Below are 17337 nucleotides of genomic sequence, written 5' to 3'. Positions count from 1 at the left end.
ATACTTTACACATTTCAGATACGACTCCTTCCCTCAACCATTCTCCAGTCAGCTCGCCACTCGCGGCGGCTTCTACAGCGCCAACCGCGGCATGTACTCGCCCGACTCCCTCTCAGCAGCATCCAGTGATGACAGCCACAAGAGGAGGAAGAGGAATGGGCGGGGTAGCTTCAGAGACAGTGCTTGGTTCGCTAAAGATCAGCAGAATCAACGACGTGAGTTCATTATAATTGGAGAGGCTTGCATTCAGGATACAATGGCCCACAAGGACACCACGCCTGACATCAAATCCATTTAGTTGCCTCTTACGAGATAGGAGAATGTTTTTAATCCGGCTTTTCCATGTGGTTAATCACTGAAATTCAGAATAAGTAAATTAATAGGATGTGCTGAAAATGATGATAAGGCTTTATCAAACTGATTAATATTAAAAGGTTAAAATATTCAAAATGATATCAACAAAGAAAATATATGATTAAACGTGAAGAAAAATTATTGTGAAATTGGCAACCTTCATTGGAAGATAAATAATGATTAAAATGAGAATGACGCAGACTGAAGATCTGATAAACATAATCTTAAGTTTTATTAAATATTATCTCCACAAAGTGGTGTTAAATGAAATCAAGCCATGTGCGTCTTTCTTAGATAAGCCTCGTGTATGACATCGTTAAGATCATAGCATCACATTGATTGGAATAAGCTGCGTAGTACACAGAACATTTAATACAGCTAGTAATAATGAAGTTGTCAACAACTGCTTCTTTGTACAGTATTTCAGTTTTAACACTGTCTGTCAGCTTAAAGGAAGCTCTAAGTGCAGGTCTTAGAAAATCACCACTTCGGCAAAACTCACCAGCACGGGTATGATGCTCACAAACCAAAAATCATTATCAGGAAGAATATGGGATTCAAACCCAAGATCATAGGATTCTGGTACACCCAAGGGATGCAACTCTGAACAGCAAATTGCGGCGTCTAAGACTACTTGGCCACCCGTACACCATATACACTGTAGTCAGCTGAGCAGTAGATATTATGTTGTACTCGCAGGGAAATCGGTCACATGTGCCTTTTCATTTGCATTCTTGTGTTTGAAATGGGGCTTAACGCATATTTTTCCTGACAGCCGATGACAGCGACCTCTCCAACTTCTCGTGGGACTTCCTGTACCGGATCATGCCACCCAATGAAACAGTGAGTACTGCTGGGACAATGGTATAAAGATTTATTTCATAGAAGGTATATCGTAGACATAGGATAGCTGAAACCTTGTACATCAGTCTGCGTCACACAGCTGAAGTTTGTTTGTTTGTTATTTAACACCGCCATTAGCAATATTCAAGCTATATGACGACGGTCTGTAAATAATGGAGTCTGGACCAGACAATTCAGTGATGAGCATCAATCAACGTAATTGGAATGGATGACATGCAATCAACCATGTGACCAAGCCTTCACGAACAGATCTATTTAGTCACCTCATTCAAGAAACATAGATTGCTGGGTACCTATATTCTTACCCTGAATCCCAATGGGGTCACACGGATGAAGGGCGTTAGGCAATGCACATACCATGACATCCTTATGAAGTAAAATGTGTGACCGAAGCTCTTTGTTATTTCCATTACGTCTACAATTGACTGAAATGAAACTGGGGAAAGTATGTGTATAATCCAGACTTTTTGATACTTCATGTAGGCCCGCCATTGGATAATAATGCTTATTAGATATTATGTTAATGACATAAAAGCTTGTTTCAAAGGTTTTTACATAGGCACATTTGATATAAATCATACTAGATGATAAATATTTTCAACCGAATGATGTTCCATACATTAGTTTTTAGGCAAGACCCCCTTCTTCTCCTCTTGGGAACCTTCAGAGGTCCAAACATTGACATCTGATTTTATTCATTGTGTGTTTTTAGAAAGCTACTTATTTGTACGGAAGGTTTTAGCAAATGAGTAACTGTACCAGATTCTTTCATTGTGACCACAGCCGGTTCTGATCTGGAAAAATAAACATGTAATGACTTCTATGTTTGAATGATCATGTAGTTACGATGTAGTCGGAATCCTTCCATGACCTCTGCTTTTATGGAAAAGGGTTTTGTGGCTTTTAGTTATGTGAGGATATATGTGATGACTGATCTAACATAACCAGTCCAAGATGTCATAGAATTGTGATCAGGAGAAGATGAACAGACAACTATTGCACTAAAGTGAAATATGACGATGTGTTATGTACATCTACAGTATGCAAGGTAAAATGTACAACATAAACTTGTGTCATCTTTCAGTTCGAGATAAGAAGACCACAAATCAACGCCTCCCCCTCGCCGAGATCACAACTGAAGGTAAGGTTCTACATCTATTTCACCATTCAGTAATAACATATCCAATGAAGACAATGTATGGGTTCAGTTTAATACACGCACCTCCGATATTGCGGAGGAGCAACATGTTCCCTGCAATAAGGTCACGAGTAACACATTACGTACGGAGGGGGCACGGGTGGCCCAGTCGTCTAAGGTGCCGCGTTTCGCTGTGCAGATTTGCGTCCCTTAGGCACGTCAGAAACCTATGTTTGTGGGTTCGAATCCCGGTTCGCCCCGATTATGTTTCTAGGTTTGTAAACACCATACCCGTGCTCGTGGGTTTCATGGAAATGGTAAACGTCTGAGACCTGCATCAACTTTGGCTTTCCTCCCACATTAAGCTGACACGCCGTGATGTAACTGGAATATTGTTAAAAGCGGTGTTAAACCCAACTCACTCACTCACTCATTACGTACGGGATCACAGTAATATCAACGTATCCGTTCTTGATACTTCGGAATGCAGGGTGTCCGCCTCATCGGTTGAAGCATAACATACAGTTATAATGGTTTCCAAGTAAATGTATATAACTGTTGGGGCGGTGACGTAGTCTGGTGCTTAAGGCGTTCGTTCGTCACGTCGAAGGCCGGGGTTCGATTCGCCACATGGGTACAATGTGAGAGGACCATTTCTGGTGACCCCCGCCCAGATACTACTGAAATATTGCTTAAAGAAACGTGAAACCCAACTCACACTCACTTGTCTCACTGTATGATACAGATTAGACCTTTCGGAGCCACACTTTCCAGACAGTTGTACATTTATAACCCTTGCCCTGGCCCGGGGCGGTCGGGTAGCCTAGAGGTTAAAGCATTCGCTCGTCACGCTGAGGACCCGGGTTCGATTAGCGACATGGGTACAATGTGTGAAGCCCATTTCTAGTGTCCCCCGCCGTGATATTGCTGGAATATTGCTATAAGCGGCGTAAAACCATACTCACTCACTTCCCTTGGCCCAGGTTCTGTCAACGCGTCGTTGTGCACCATTCACCGACGTGTATTGTATTTGATATATTGTCTTGTGGATTTGTGACAACATATGTATGTGGCATGTTCTCTTGTGAATATGTCAGAATATCTGCATTTGTATATTGTCTTCTGACTATTTGAGAACATGTTGTATATTGTCTTGTAGATTTGACAGAATATCTGCATGTTGTGTATTGTCTTGCGATTATGTCAGAATATCTGCATGTTGTATATTGTCTTGTGACTGTGTAAGAACATGGGGTATATTGTCTTGTGAATATGTCAGAATATCTGCATGATGTATTGTGTCTTTTGAAAGTGGGAGAACATCTGTATAGTGTGTATTCTTCTTTGTCTTGTGTATTTTCGGGAACTCGAGTACATGATATATATGTACATGTCTCTTGTATTACAGTCCAGCCGCCAGCACCCCTACTCCAGTGCCTGAGACACCTGCGAGAAACAACACAATCTTCAGTTGAGACATATACGCCACTAGCAGGCGTCTTGCGCCACTGAATTATTCATGGACACGCTGGGATATTCCAATTATGCTTGAATGATATTGACATTTAATTGTCTTTATGTGCCATGGACTAATCCTTATAATCCTTGATGGCTGGTGGGTATATGCTTGTCATACTTGGTTTATGAAAGCCCACTTTCATTATTTTGAGATATTATATTTTGATATATGTTTGCATCTTCCGTCTTTCATCTGAAGAAATCAACGATGCATCCACTGAAGACAATGCACGCTTCATATCCCCTCATCACATGCAGTATAATAGGTTTTGGGCACATTTGGGAGTATATAACGTGTCGACAGTATTGGGCAACTGTACACACGTTCCTGGATATCATTCACTGTGGTTACTGCATTTTATTGTAATATCAACTAATACTTAACCCGTGAAGATCCGGGATAGAATATGTCTACAGCAAACCAATGCTTTTTTCGTAAGAGGCGACTATGCTTGTCGTACGAGGCGACTAACGGGACTTGATGCATGTAATCGTATTCCAATGGCGGCTGACGTGACAATGTTTTGTGTCATCTTAATTATTTGAATATTTCAGAAATCTAAACAAGGAAAAGGTCTTCAACCATCACAATTGCATCTGTCGTCATTTCCGAAATTTTATGTCCTAGTTTTCAATCTCATGTTATCTCATTCAAACCAGCATCTCTTTGTGCTATGTAAAAAGCCTTTATACAGTGTATACGTTCTGTTTTACTAAGATGATCACATGTGACGACAATAAAATACGTGTTACAGGTAGCGTATGTATATCCTTGTATCCTTTGCTGTTATGACATGGCATTAATCCAACAGGACATGTAGTTATGACGCATTCTTCCACTCGGTTATTTTTCTTTGTTCTTATTGATAGTGTTTACACTGCATGAAAGTGAAATAGTGAGAAATTATTTGGCCACAGCTGATATTTTCGTTGAGGATTAGCCATGATAATACAAAACAAAAAAGTTAGGGATCATGAATATTTGTGTGTGTGTTGGGGGGGGGGGGGGGATTTTTCTGTAGTGAAGACTGAACACACAGTTTTATATAACTATCCTCCAAAATATTCATTATCCATTACATTTTTTGTTCAGTATACCTTTAAGAGATCATATACTGTTGGACCATATAGTATGGTGATTGCCTTACTTAAGCAGGGAGATGTGCTCTTTTGTTGACCTTTCATCAGACCATTTTTGTTAGTGTCAGATGATACTACCCTTGTCGTAGTCATGCTGTTATCTTGTGTGTTGATAACTTGCTGTGTTGATCATGATGCAGCGGCTGGTTCCGCGCATGTCACTGACTCACTCACTACAGATCTTCCAGCATCAGAGACGTGTCAAAGACAAGACTGAATATGATAGACGTGTATTTACCGACGGACAATAACATAGCCCTGACTCCCGAGGATGGGTAATAATATATAGGTCACAATGGGAAACTATGCAAAATGTAGTGAAAATGAGATCTTTCGCTCAGGAAGTGTATCGACACAGAAAATGTAGTGCCTAATCAGTACTCGAACTGCTCACTTTGAGGATACGTTCACCTGCTTGCGACAGCGGTAGAACCCGGAGGTAGATAAGATTGGCTTTCACCACAAAGAGACAATTTCGATGTCCGAAACTGCCTTAATTTGCTGTGCAGAGTTGCGCGCCTTAGATATGGTGGATTACCTTAAATTAGATCTGAGAATCGCCCCAATTGGAAAGATGGAAGACAAAATTAGTTGAATATTTTTTCAATGTATATCAAACTTTTGATACACGTAATGATTGGCGAAATGTATTCGACATGATCTCTTATGTTGAAGTAAACATCAGCCTGTCCAGAGATCCCCCGCACATGCTATGTAATTAGGAGAACTACAGTTCAAAAAACATATATGTCGGTGATTTATTTTCCCCAGATTGTTTGGGGTGTGGTCAACTTCGCGCTGGCGATAGGTAATCGACAGTCATTGCAAGTAAGATTAAGACCTCCTTTTCAAATTTGGTAACTACCATGTTTAATGAAGATGAATCAAGTTATTCAATATCGCACATTTTACAAAAATTTACATTGAGGCACTGATGGAACCCCCTAAAAGCGACTAGACCGTGGTACATAGCCCTAGGTGCAGGTGGGGTCAAGGTTTCACGTTTATGGGATAGCGTGTCATAACTATACAGCGAGTAACTCCCTTACGTGTATTGCAGTTGGATCATCTTGGATACCACATAAGAGTGTAGTATTTTTATATGTATATACATATATATGTATGAAATATATGATGTCGATATCTAAAGTCAGGAACCATACTTATAATGTCATTGTAAATATATTCCATGTATGCCAACCGTGTATGAGAGATTAACAAACCATATTTCATTATTTGTTTATGTTATACATATTTACTATTAAAATATAAAAGAATTTACCTATTCTTGAAATAAAATATGTATTTAAATAACGTGTATTTTAAGGTGTTTTTTTATAAAGGGCAGCAACGCTGAATTAGTCCTTCCTTGGAATGTTCGCAAGTACTGACAGCGCTACATTGTGTCTGGGAGCGTCAAGTAATCAATAACTGTAATTATTTGTCAACTCTCCAAATGTGCTCATATCAACCCTCATCATATTGAAGAACTGGAGCAGCAATACGGGCTTCATGGGATTTGAGTGCGCCAGAATGGTATTTGAGCGGGCAAGTATTGGATTTGAGCGGGACAATATGGGATTTGAACGGTCCAATATCGGATTTGAGCGGTCCGAGACGGCTTCGCCGGGCCAGTGCTTTCCTTAAATTGCGAACACAGCAAGGCGATAAACTGCTGTTTAGTTTATGTGCAGTGTGTTGAGAAAATCAGCAACACTGCAGATGAGGTCGTCTGGCCTGAAAAGTGAAACAGAAGGCTTTCTGTTTGCTGCTCAGGACCAGTCACGTCCCACTCGAAACCGTCAATGTCTGATTTTACATCAAAATGTGAATATGAAATGTAGATTATGTCATGAATTTAATGAGACTGTCCAAAACATTATGAGTGGATGCCAAGTTTTGGCACAGACACAGTATCTTAAGCGACATGATAGTAGTATATATTTAAGATGTATCCATCCTCACATCCTCATTTGATGACGTCACAGGTGCACCTACTAACCTCACGTGACTGATGACGTCACATAACCTTGACCTTGTGTGTGTGTATGTGTGTGTGTGTGGGGGGGGGGGGGGGGGTTGTCATGCGATCAATGACCTTGTTTAACCTTGACCAATAACCTCGTATAACAGTTGTATCAACAAACCATTTCCGGACAGTTGACAGGAAAAACACTTGTGTAAACACGAGATTGTTTTGAAAGGAAACACTTAAATCAACGAGCGCGTATTTGAAACGTCTCCAGTTACTCAGATTATTTTTTATCAGTTGTATCAACAAGGCATTCCCGGACAGTTGAAAGGAAAAACACTTGTGTAAACACGAGGGTGTTTTGAAAGGAAATACTTAAATCAAAAAAGCGCATATTTGAAACGTCTCCAGTTACTGTTAGTCGAGTGAGTGAAGCTACAGATTATTTTTTATCAGTTGTATCAACAAGGCATTCCCGGACAGTTGAAAGGAAAAACACTTGTGTAAACACGAGGCTGTTTTGAAAGGAAATACTTAAATCAACGAGGGCGTGTTAGAAACGTCTCCAGTTACTGTTAGTCGAATGAAGCTACAGATTATTTTTTATCAGTTGTATCAACAAGGCATTCCCGGACAGTTGAAAGGAAAAACACTTGTGTAAACACGAGGCTGTTTTGAAAGGAAATACTTAAATCAACGAGGGCGTGTTAGAAACGTCTCCAGTTACTGTTATTCGAATGAACCTGCAGATTATTTTTTATCAGTTGTATCAACAAGGCATTCCCGGACAGTTGAAAGGAAAAAACACTTGTGTAAACACGATGCTGTTTTGAAAAGAGAACTACTCATATAAACAAAGGCCGTCTCCAGTTAATGTTTGAGAAAGGTCACATGTATATGAAGACAAATATATGAATAAATGCAGGAGTTGGTGATAGTTTTTTTCATTTACCATGGAGGAGTCAGCAGTACACACATCCATGCCTCGTTCCACCTCAACCGACTCATGGAAGCTCTTTGGGAAAAGAATACCCAAAACAGAAGCTGTCTTTTTTTCTCAAATCGTTATCATTTATATCGTAGTGATAACTTGCATCGTGAATTTGAGTCTAAACCAAACCAATTCCAACATGTGGACCGCATTGCTCAGTTCGTGTCTGGGTTACGTACTACCTAACCCAAAAATCAAATCTAAAAGGAGCGACGCTTAACCCGTACGTGTGATATCGATAAAGAAGCCAGTGGTTTTAATTTCATTAAAGCAGAACGTTTTAGACACACAGAACAAGTTACATATTTTTTTCCCCGACTGTTGAGATGGAGGACAGTGAACCTTCGGATTTCACATGAGTGAAAGATAACATCTACGTCAACATTGTGATGGTGCAGTTCCCACGGAAGGGCCTTCCAAAACAGCTGAAAGGAAAAACACTTGCGTAACCATGATACTGTCTTGAAAGGAAATACTAGGCGTTTCCCAGACAGTTGAAAGGAAAAACACTTGTGTAAACACAAGATTGTTTTGAAAGGAAATACTTAAATCAACGAGGGCGTATTTGTAACGTCTCTAGTTACTGTTATTCGAGTGAACCTACAGATTATATTTTAACAGCTGTATCAACAAGACGTATACGGACAGTTGAAAGGGAAAAAAAAAAACACACGTGTAAACACGAGACTGTTTTGAAAAGGGAACTGCTGATATTAACAACACCGTATCTGAAACTACTGTGACACTCCCATCAAGTAAATAACCCCTGTGAGAAGAAGAAAAAACAAAAACAAGAAAGACTATAAAGAACGTATATTTCAAGTCTGAACACATTCTATCTGATCCACGCCTAAACACCATCACCACCATCCTCAAATTATGGCAAAGTCTCTAAAGCGGACGTCAACAGAAGTTGATGATATCATCGTCACCAACAAGGTCTTTAAACCCGAAGTCGTTATTCTTTCAAAGGAAGAGCTTATGTCTAAGCTAGACGATAACGGTGGTCTCCAGGAATGTACAATCCGATGCAAAGTGAGTGATCTACCCAAAAACATATTGTTAGAGATCTTGTCCTCTGAAACTTTCAAAATCCACGATGAAGATGTTTGCAAGACTATCCTATCGACTGTCGAGAAGAAAGGAGGTGATAACAGATTTGATGTTCTCCTGAACCATCAATACTTGGATGCCCTTGAAGATTCCACTCACAGCTCAATAAAGAAAGAGGATTTCCCTGTGAACTTTCATGAAAAAACTTACAGTAGATCTAGCAGTAGAAGATAGCTGTAATCATAGAACTGTGTATTCAATAGAGGTGGATTTCTCGGTAAATCGAGGAGAGAAGGAATTTCTTGAAAAAACTTACCATGTGTTACTATATAATCTTAGATCATGTACTTTACGTTGATAAGGGATATGACAGGGAAATGTATGTCATTGTTCGGGTTTTTTATTAAAGAACTATGTAATCTTCTTTGACCTGTTTGTTTTTTATGTCTTAAAACGGGGGGGCACGGGGGACCCAGTCGCTGTGCAGAGTTGCATCCCTTGGTCACGTCAGAAAAATGTGGGTTCGAATCCCGGTTCGCCCCGATTATGTTTCTAGGTTTGTCGGCAACATACCCTAGCTCGTAGGTTTCACCGAAGTGGTAAACGTCCGAGACCTGCATCAATTCGGGCTTTCCTCCCACATTAAGCTGACACGCCGCGATAAAACTGGAATAGTGTTAAAAGCGGCGTTAAACACAACTCACTCACTCACTCACAAGTTCTTAAAACAAAAAACAGTCTATTGTCTCAAGTTGAATGTGAGTGAATGAACTGAGCAGGAGACTGGAAACCTTAGAGCTTATTTAGACAGCTTATATCGAAATTGAAACTCGTTATTTGACAAATAAAACCTGTATGAAATTTCATATCAGGTGTTAAACGTGTTTTTTTAATAATCCAACTGGAGTAATCTTGAAAACTTACCTTAATTCAAATGAAAAAATCTGTTGCGAAACTCGGTAAGTTGGAGTGTTGTGACGCTTGAAATGATCTGCTCGACGACTTCCTTGAGATCACTAACATCCAACAGAGCGATATGGTTATATCCCGTGGTTTGAACAGATAGTGTTTTCATTTGTCTGTCGCAAATGAATAACGTGTCATCGATGGCGAGTGATAATTGGGCGTTGTATGCCATGGAGAAACTTTTCTGTTGGAAACAGTCAATTTCGGACAGGAAGTAGATGAAAATATCCTTCACTTGACGAGATACATTTAAGTCTAAAATCTGATTACTCAGACCTTGAGGATCATTCCCAATTTGAAACCTGAAATTCGATGTAGTATCATCAAAGATTAGTGTGAACACCATGATTCGCAAATTCCCTCTTTTGAAAGAAAATTCCCGAAATCTTATTTAAAATATACGCAAAACGTATTTTTATGCATGTGTCGAGAAGAAATGCACTTTGTCGCCACCCATCTCAAATATATGAGATGTACAGATGTAAACTTTTGCTGGTCTCAAGTTCTAGGGATGTGGATGCATTGTCAAGATCATTTCGTCGGTAGGGAGCAACAATGAGCTTCAAATTCGCATCATTTCGGAAAACACATCAGACGTTTATTTACACGAACACATAGGTTTGAAACAGTATACCCACTATAGCTAAAAACACCCCAAAAAAATTGGAGTCAAATCTGTTGTTGTTTATCATTTTTATTGTGTTTATATTTAAAAATTTCATTAAGTTTGTTTTGAAATAATTTTTGATTTTATCTTAATACATTTTGTTTGAAAACATGGCTGAAAGGGAGATCATTTCTAAGTACGATTTGCTTGGTGTACCCCAAAAACGAATTGATAAATTCAAAAATGATATGAGTTTCCGTGTCGATAACGATTTGATTCGACGAGTAATGGGAAGAGGACGTGGCGACTATTTAGAATGTGAACGTGTACTGGATAAATCAATGATCGCATCTGACTTTCGAACTAATGAAATTTGTAAATATCTTATAGACAGTAACGAAGGAACCAATCGAATTATTAATCAAAATTCAAAGAAACCCGTGGCGATTGTTCCTCCATTTAATAATATATCTATAGAAGAAAAGACTACCTCGACAATAATGTGATGTCTTATTTGTCTTTCTTTCAAGACGGGAAAGACCAAGTAGATCATACTTGAAAGCTTACAAATTGTCATTTAAGTAATCTTTTTTTCTTCGACAAGCATTTTGGTTTTCACTCTTTTATTTTTAATTGAAAGTTTTAGACATATTTAAATAAACAACATCAGCAGCAACCGACAGTTATAGAACATTATGGGAAACATATGATGGATCCAGGGACTTAAAAGTGTCACATCATATTTGGAGAGCGGGATTTTCACCATGAGATGAAGGTAAAACATTTTATTGTTCAATTATACAAACAAAATCTTTGCTGCTTACTATAGAAGTTTATTAGACTATTGTGGGATAATTCGATGCCGTTGCTAAACCATTTGAACCACAAAAAACCAACAACAACAACGTTTCTCGTGTCTATTCTCATTGTACGACGCGACTTTTGAGATAATACTTTCCTTCAAACAAGTGTTTTTATATGAACCAAACATATATGTTGAGTGAACTTACATCAACGCAATTCTTATACATTTATGTCACTAAAATCTGATTCAATAATCTTCTTTTTTAAATTTTAGTTATTGATAGCATCAAACATTAGAAAAGAATACCATTACAAATACAACTGTAATTAAATCTTCATTTAAATAGCGGTAAGGGGAATAGTTATATCAACAGATCATCGCTCACACTGCGGCACAGTTGCGAGTCAGCATAACGCCGCTTCTTACAGGCATCATAAATCAGTACAGAACGGACTAATGCAACTAATCGGAGGGTGCGCTTTACATATTGTTTGGCATAATTATATAGATATGCTACTGCACCTGCGACAGTGAGTTGCATGACAATATATATCTATTTATACACCAAAGCGACCGTATCGCTAGCTCTCCGTTGGGCTTCGATGAGAGCACGTGGAGCCGTACATCCGAGTAAACAAAGGCCGTATTACCCTCACTATAAGACGCCTAGCATTAATTTCAGGGGTGTTTGCTGGAAACCTCGCCTCTCTGCGTTATAACAAAATCAAGTGGGAAACATGATATTCGGTGGGGGAATACAGCGTTTTGCACGAGAAATTAAATTCGGAGAGAGGATGTCTTCCCATGTATGTGTCTATTATGATTCATTCAGAGTATTTGTAATTACTGGAGAAACCAGTGAACGACTATTTCACGAGTTGGAATTCGAGCATTTTACTTCAAACACTGCCCGAATGCATTTGACCCTTGACCATACTTACAGTATGAGCTAGTGTATATATTCGTATTCCTTTGCAGTTATAAGAATAATTTTCATTAATTGTTATGTTTATGTCTAATATCTTGCAAAATAGGTGTAGAAGTCGGAAGATCATCTCAGCAACGTGTGCATGATTTTCATATGTACCTTTCCGTAGTTTAGTTATCGAATAGCACCTGATTAACATCCGTACATACTATTTGGGATTTATTAAATACATCCATTTTGATCTTGAACGAAAATACTAATGCGAGTTCGTCTGTGAGTGGGAAAATTTAAATAATCCATGCTAAGTGACATACATTGTATTTTACAAAATCAAGAGTTTATTGATACCAATTATTGTATATTTTTTCTATTATTTCACCATGTCACATCGAAGTGTTCATCACCTTTAACTCACAACCTCTTGCAGCAAATATCACAAGGTTTTATCGACTGTTTTGTATCAGGTTTTGGTATATGTTAAAAAACAAAACAAAATGGCAATACATTCGCATCAAGAATATTTATTCGATTCATGAATACAAACGTGATTAAACAATGATATTTAACCCTAAACAGTTTTACAAAGATTCCAATTTTCTAAAGTCTCCTCCGGGCACGCCAAGCACAGATTTGCGTTTTATATACAGTCTTTTCACACGCTTGTTTTCTGGGTTTCTATGGTGATTTCTCCTCACGAGATGCTTCTTCGGTACACCTAAACTGAGTAGCAATTTGCGAAACTCATTGTAACCCGTTGGTCTTTTTGACTCGGAAGAAGGGTCTAGAGTGTAATAACGAATCAGCTTCGTGAGGTTTGAATCTTTTAACACGTTTCCGTTTGGCAACACAATTTCCAGATTACCCGTCACTGTTAAGTGACCCGTGACAATTTTATGTTTGAGAAATAGAAACAGAGACATTAGTTTTCCTATAGTTCTTTTAGAACTAATGTTTTTGAGAAGATGATCGGGAACTCGCAACAAAAAGTCATTGTTGTCTACGGGTTGGTTTTCATCTCGACCATCCCTTGTCGATGTGTTGTCGTCCTCCGTTTCATTCGCTGTCTGAGGAGGTGCCGGTGTCCGATGATTTTGATTCGCTATCGGATTGGGTGTCATCATCATCATCTTCTTCTTCTTCTTCTGTTCTTCTTCCTGTTCGGACATCAGTCTCTGGTATGTATCCCTTGTCAGAAGAATCATCGGCTTGCTCATCGTGAAGGGTTGAGAGGTAGGATCGATAGGATCTTATGCAAATGGGTAGAATCGAATGATGCGTGATTAACAACTCCCGTTTGACGCGTCGACCGATCGTCTTGCTGGCCAAGATACGAATGTACTTCTTATGTCGCGACAGTCGTATTTTATCCTCATCCGGTAAGTGTATGTTTCCTCTCAGAATGTTAAATATCAGAGTTATCACTGCCATTAACTGGTCGCCCGACGCGTGTTTCAACAAAGCTTTTCTTTGTCCGGCATTAGCTTGGTTCAACATCAGAAGAAAAGTCACGTGTTTTTCTAGTAGCTCACTCATGTTGAGATGGTCGCTCACAAATGTTCCAGCGTGCGTTGACCGATGTCGTTTTATAGCATTTTTGTTTGGTCTAACCTTTCTTGTTGACTTTGGGGCTCGTCCACCATGTGGATATAGCTACAGTGAGGAGAGAGTCTGAAATGTTCGATCATCGGATCATCTTCTGGTATCCAACGATGAACGCGTAGCTTGCACTTGAAACAGTAGGCTTTATCAGATTGCCAAGTGTATATAAATCCGGCTTTAGCCATCGATGTTGGTGACTGCTTCATCTGCAGTGGCCACTTGTCAAAAGTCTTTAGTCTGTCACTAAACTTTTGTCCATACACCTCAGTACAGAGGTCTGCTTTGGCGCAGTCTGGAACTACGTCGTCAAATCTTCCACATACATCCATAATGACGACGACGACGCAAGGAGAAAGGTCTGCTCGCTTCGAGGGTTGAAAGTGAAATGTTGGAACTCCGGTGCAAAATCACCTTTTTTTATTTTTGTTGTTGTTTAGTAACATCACTGGGGCAAGTACACCGTACACACTTCATCGGGAAATATTCCAGTGCGCAAACGACCATACTGCGGATTAGCATAAGGCGAAACATCCAAAACGAGATACCCATATTTTTTTCCCCCAACGGCATCTTGAAAGGATTCCGCAAAATATTTTGCCTGTCCCGGAAATATTTGCGATGCCAAAATTTTGTATTCGTGCGCTGAACGCGGGTTGGATAGCAGAACGAAGTAATGGGTGTTCAGAGACATGGTTCTGTTGCATTCTCCTTTGGGATAGGCGGATTGTTGTATGTTGATGACGGAAATCCCCAGATGATGCGAAAGCGTGGTGTAAAGATGTAAAAACAACTGATTTTTGCAAACTTGCTGCATGAAGTCATCTGTCACGAGAAGACATTGTTTGCCCGACTCTGACGAATAAGATTTTAGCTGGTCTTCTGTAGGTAGTGAATCTTGAAATCGAATATTTGGAATGGTTCTTTCCATGTCATTGTAGACATCTTGCCAGACGGCGTAACAGTAAATAATCAGGTTGGGCGGCGGATCAAACGTGGTATCGGCTTGTTTTAAGAGTCGAGAGGTCCAAAACGTTGTTCCGCTCGAAGTTCCGCTCGAAGTTCCACCCAACACTGATGTGGTAGCTGGTGTGTGAAAAGGTATCAGGCACTTCTTTTCTTCCATGTTACCTCAGAACTGATCTGAATGACTACCGGTCAAAGTTATTTATACACAACAAAGATATGATTGGAATTGAACTACTTTTTATTTTTTTTATTTTTTTACAAGCACAGTAATATTTTTAAAAATCAATACAAGGAGTGCTCACATGAGTGCAGTATTTGAAGTAGTTACAAATGAAGCTAGTGACAAAGGCGTCATTCCATTGTAATTCATTGACATCAAACTGATGGACAATCTGGTTCAATCTTAAATGATCTTTAAATATACACAGTCAAAAATACAAGCAGTAAAACCCACACCCCTTGGAATCTGTAGATTGTAACTGTTGAATATTGCGAGTGTAAGAACCGACGTAGGACTTTAAATAACGATTGAATACAACATCAACTGGTTCTGCCAAACTGTCAAACAGTTCTGCTCTGTTGTTTCCTCGGAGATACACAGCAATCCAGTGGCGACCTCTGTTTTGTCTAACATCTGTATTGACGATGAGACCGACTCCCTTTTTCAGCAAAGAAGGGGGGGGGAGCACGGGTAAAGTATCTTTTGCATAAACGCCTAACACGTGTCTCTGTAAGCTCGAGTCGCACTGTATGGCGCACATCAACTGAGAAGCCTTCATCGCCTCGCTTACTTGACGAACACGTTGCGGGCTTGGTCGATTTCGATGAGGGAATTCCTCTGAGTCAAGACGACGCAACTGAGAGGATTGATCAGTGCCGATTTAAATTCCGGTTCCAGCCTGACGGTGCCCGATTTCACCAGGTTCAGGTACTCCGAATCTTCGCACATCTTGTCCAGGTCGAAGACGAACAAGGCACTCCCCAAGAGAAAGTCGCTTCTGGTGATGGCGTTTCCTTCGTCCTTCTTCCAGAGATCCATGCCGTCGAGCATGTTGACGTAAGACTCGACATCGTCCGCCTCCGTGGGTTGACTCGGCACACTGACGCCATCGACGTACAGGGTCACTTTTTTAAGCATGGAGGACTTGAAATTAAAGGGGTTTCCGGTATACGACCCGTTCAAACTGGCGCTCTCAACCAGTCCCACGATGTATCTGTTGGCCACCGGGTTGGACACATTGTCGATGGAGTGCGTCTGCTGGCTGGTGGGGATGCTGGTGACCTTGACCTCGGTTTTGGTGTACGGGTAGAGGGCGTTGGACTTTACGAAGAGTTCGTTGTGAGCCAAGATCAGGGCGGGGTTGACTTTGACTTTGCACACCTGCAGGTAGGCGTCCAAGATCTGAAAATTGAATTCGTGCTCGGTCACGTTGCTCATCAAGCAGAATTTAGGATCCGATCTGTACATCTTCAATGTGAGGTCTACCTCGTTCAGCAGGTACCGGTTCACGTCGAAGATATCTTCGTAGATGGGTCCCGACATGGTCAGTACTTTGCTGTCCACTATGTAGGAGGCTCTCAACGACATTCTGCCGTTGATAGATCCGGTGACGTTGCTGCTCTCCAGGTCAGAGTTTTGTTCGGCTACGTCCTTGTAGAACAGCTGCGTGGTCAACTGAGTGCTCTTGGCCTCGTGTCCATACTCCAACAGGGTCTTCATCATACTTTTGTAAGCGTAATGGTTGTTGGTGGAAGACACCAGCTGATTCTGCAGGTAGACCGTCACTTGTGAAAAAAGCGACTGCAAAAACAGATTCACGGGGGCCACATTTTCATCTTCTGCCAAAGCCGTACCGTCCGTTTGAGTGACTTTGACTTTGAGGTGCAGACGGGTGCGCTTCAGATCGACGTAGTCGCCTCCGGAATTGGACACGTGAAATTCCAAAGGCGTGGAATCGTTGATTTGGCTCAAAGGGCGCACGTTGACGAAGTAATGTTTCTGAACGCTAGTCTGATAAGGGGGTAGAGTGAAGAGGTTCAAAGTTTCTGGCACCAGCTCTTCGAATTCTTTATCGTTCAACAGAGCCATGATTACTTTTAACTAAAGATATTGTCTTCATTCACCGGGGTACACTTGAGCACTTTTGCCGTCTTGGAAGGTGTGGCGTTGATGTTGTCAGTTCGACGAATTTTCTTCGTAGTGACGCATTTGACTCCTGCCTTTCGTTTTAAAGCCCTCACCCTCTTGTCTTGAGCCTCTGCTCTGTCAACCTCGCTCTGGGATTCCGAAGTCATTTGAACGACCATCTTAGATGCATCTGACCGTTGTGCTGCTGCTGCTGCTGCTGCTGCTGCTGTCGGTCGATGGGGTTGGATCACCATCCTTTGTAATTTCCCGTTGACTAGTCTAGGCGACCTCTTTTTGTCAAAGTAATG

The 17337-nt window shown here is 40.4% G+C and overlaps 2 protein-coding genes across 2 annotated transcripts in view; one reads left to right on the top strand and one right to left on the bottom strand.

Moving 5' to 3' along the window:
• The window catches only part of LOC139464173 (uncharacterized), a 229545-nt gene extending 223257 nt beyond the window's left edge, over positions 1 to 6288 (top strand). The window contains exons 45-48 of the mRNA XM_071245699.1: positions 19 to 215; positions 1130 to 1197; positions 2303 to 2359; positions 3765 to 6288. Coding sequence (XP_071101800.1) covers positions 19 to 215; positions 1130 to 1197; positions 2303 to 2359; positions 3765 to 3797 — 355 coding nt within the window. The 3' untranslated portion in view covers positions 3798 to 6288. The remainder of the gene's footprint in view (positions 1 to 18; positions 216 to 1129; positions 1198 to 2302; positions 2360 to 3764) is intronic.
• Positions 6289 to 15688: 9400 nt separating this feature from the next.
• Positions 15689 to 16990, bottom strand: LOC139464172 (uncharacterized protein F54H12.2-like). The gene has a single exon (XM_071245698.1). The coding sequence runs from the start codon at positions 16988 to 16990 to the stop codon at positions 15689 to 15691; it is 1302 nt and encodes a 433-aa protein (XP_071101799.1).
• Positions 16991 to 17337: the final 347 nt, after the last annotated feature.

Source organism: Haliotis cracherodii, unplaced genomic scaffold (assembly GCF_022045235.1).
Source record: "Haliotis cracherodii isolate W230 unplaced genomic scaffold, xgHalCrac1.p SCAF_16, whole genome shotgun sequence".
Taxonomy (NCBI): domain Eukaryota; kingdom Metazoa; phylum Mollusca; class Gastropoda; order Lepetellida; family Haliotidae; genus Haliotis; species Haliotis cracherodii.
Note: the sequence above shows the minus strand (reverse complement) of the source record. Positions and strands in the feature narration are given on the sequence as shown.

Excerpts from the sequence above, each read along its gene's own strand:
- LOC139464172 (XM_071245698.1), bottom strand. The coding sequence starts at position 16,990 with ATGGCTCTGTTGAACGATAAAGAATTCGAAGAGCTGGTGCCAGAAACT.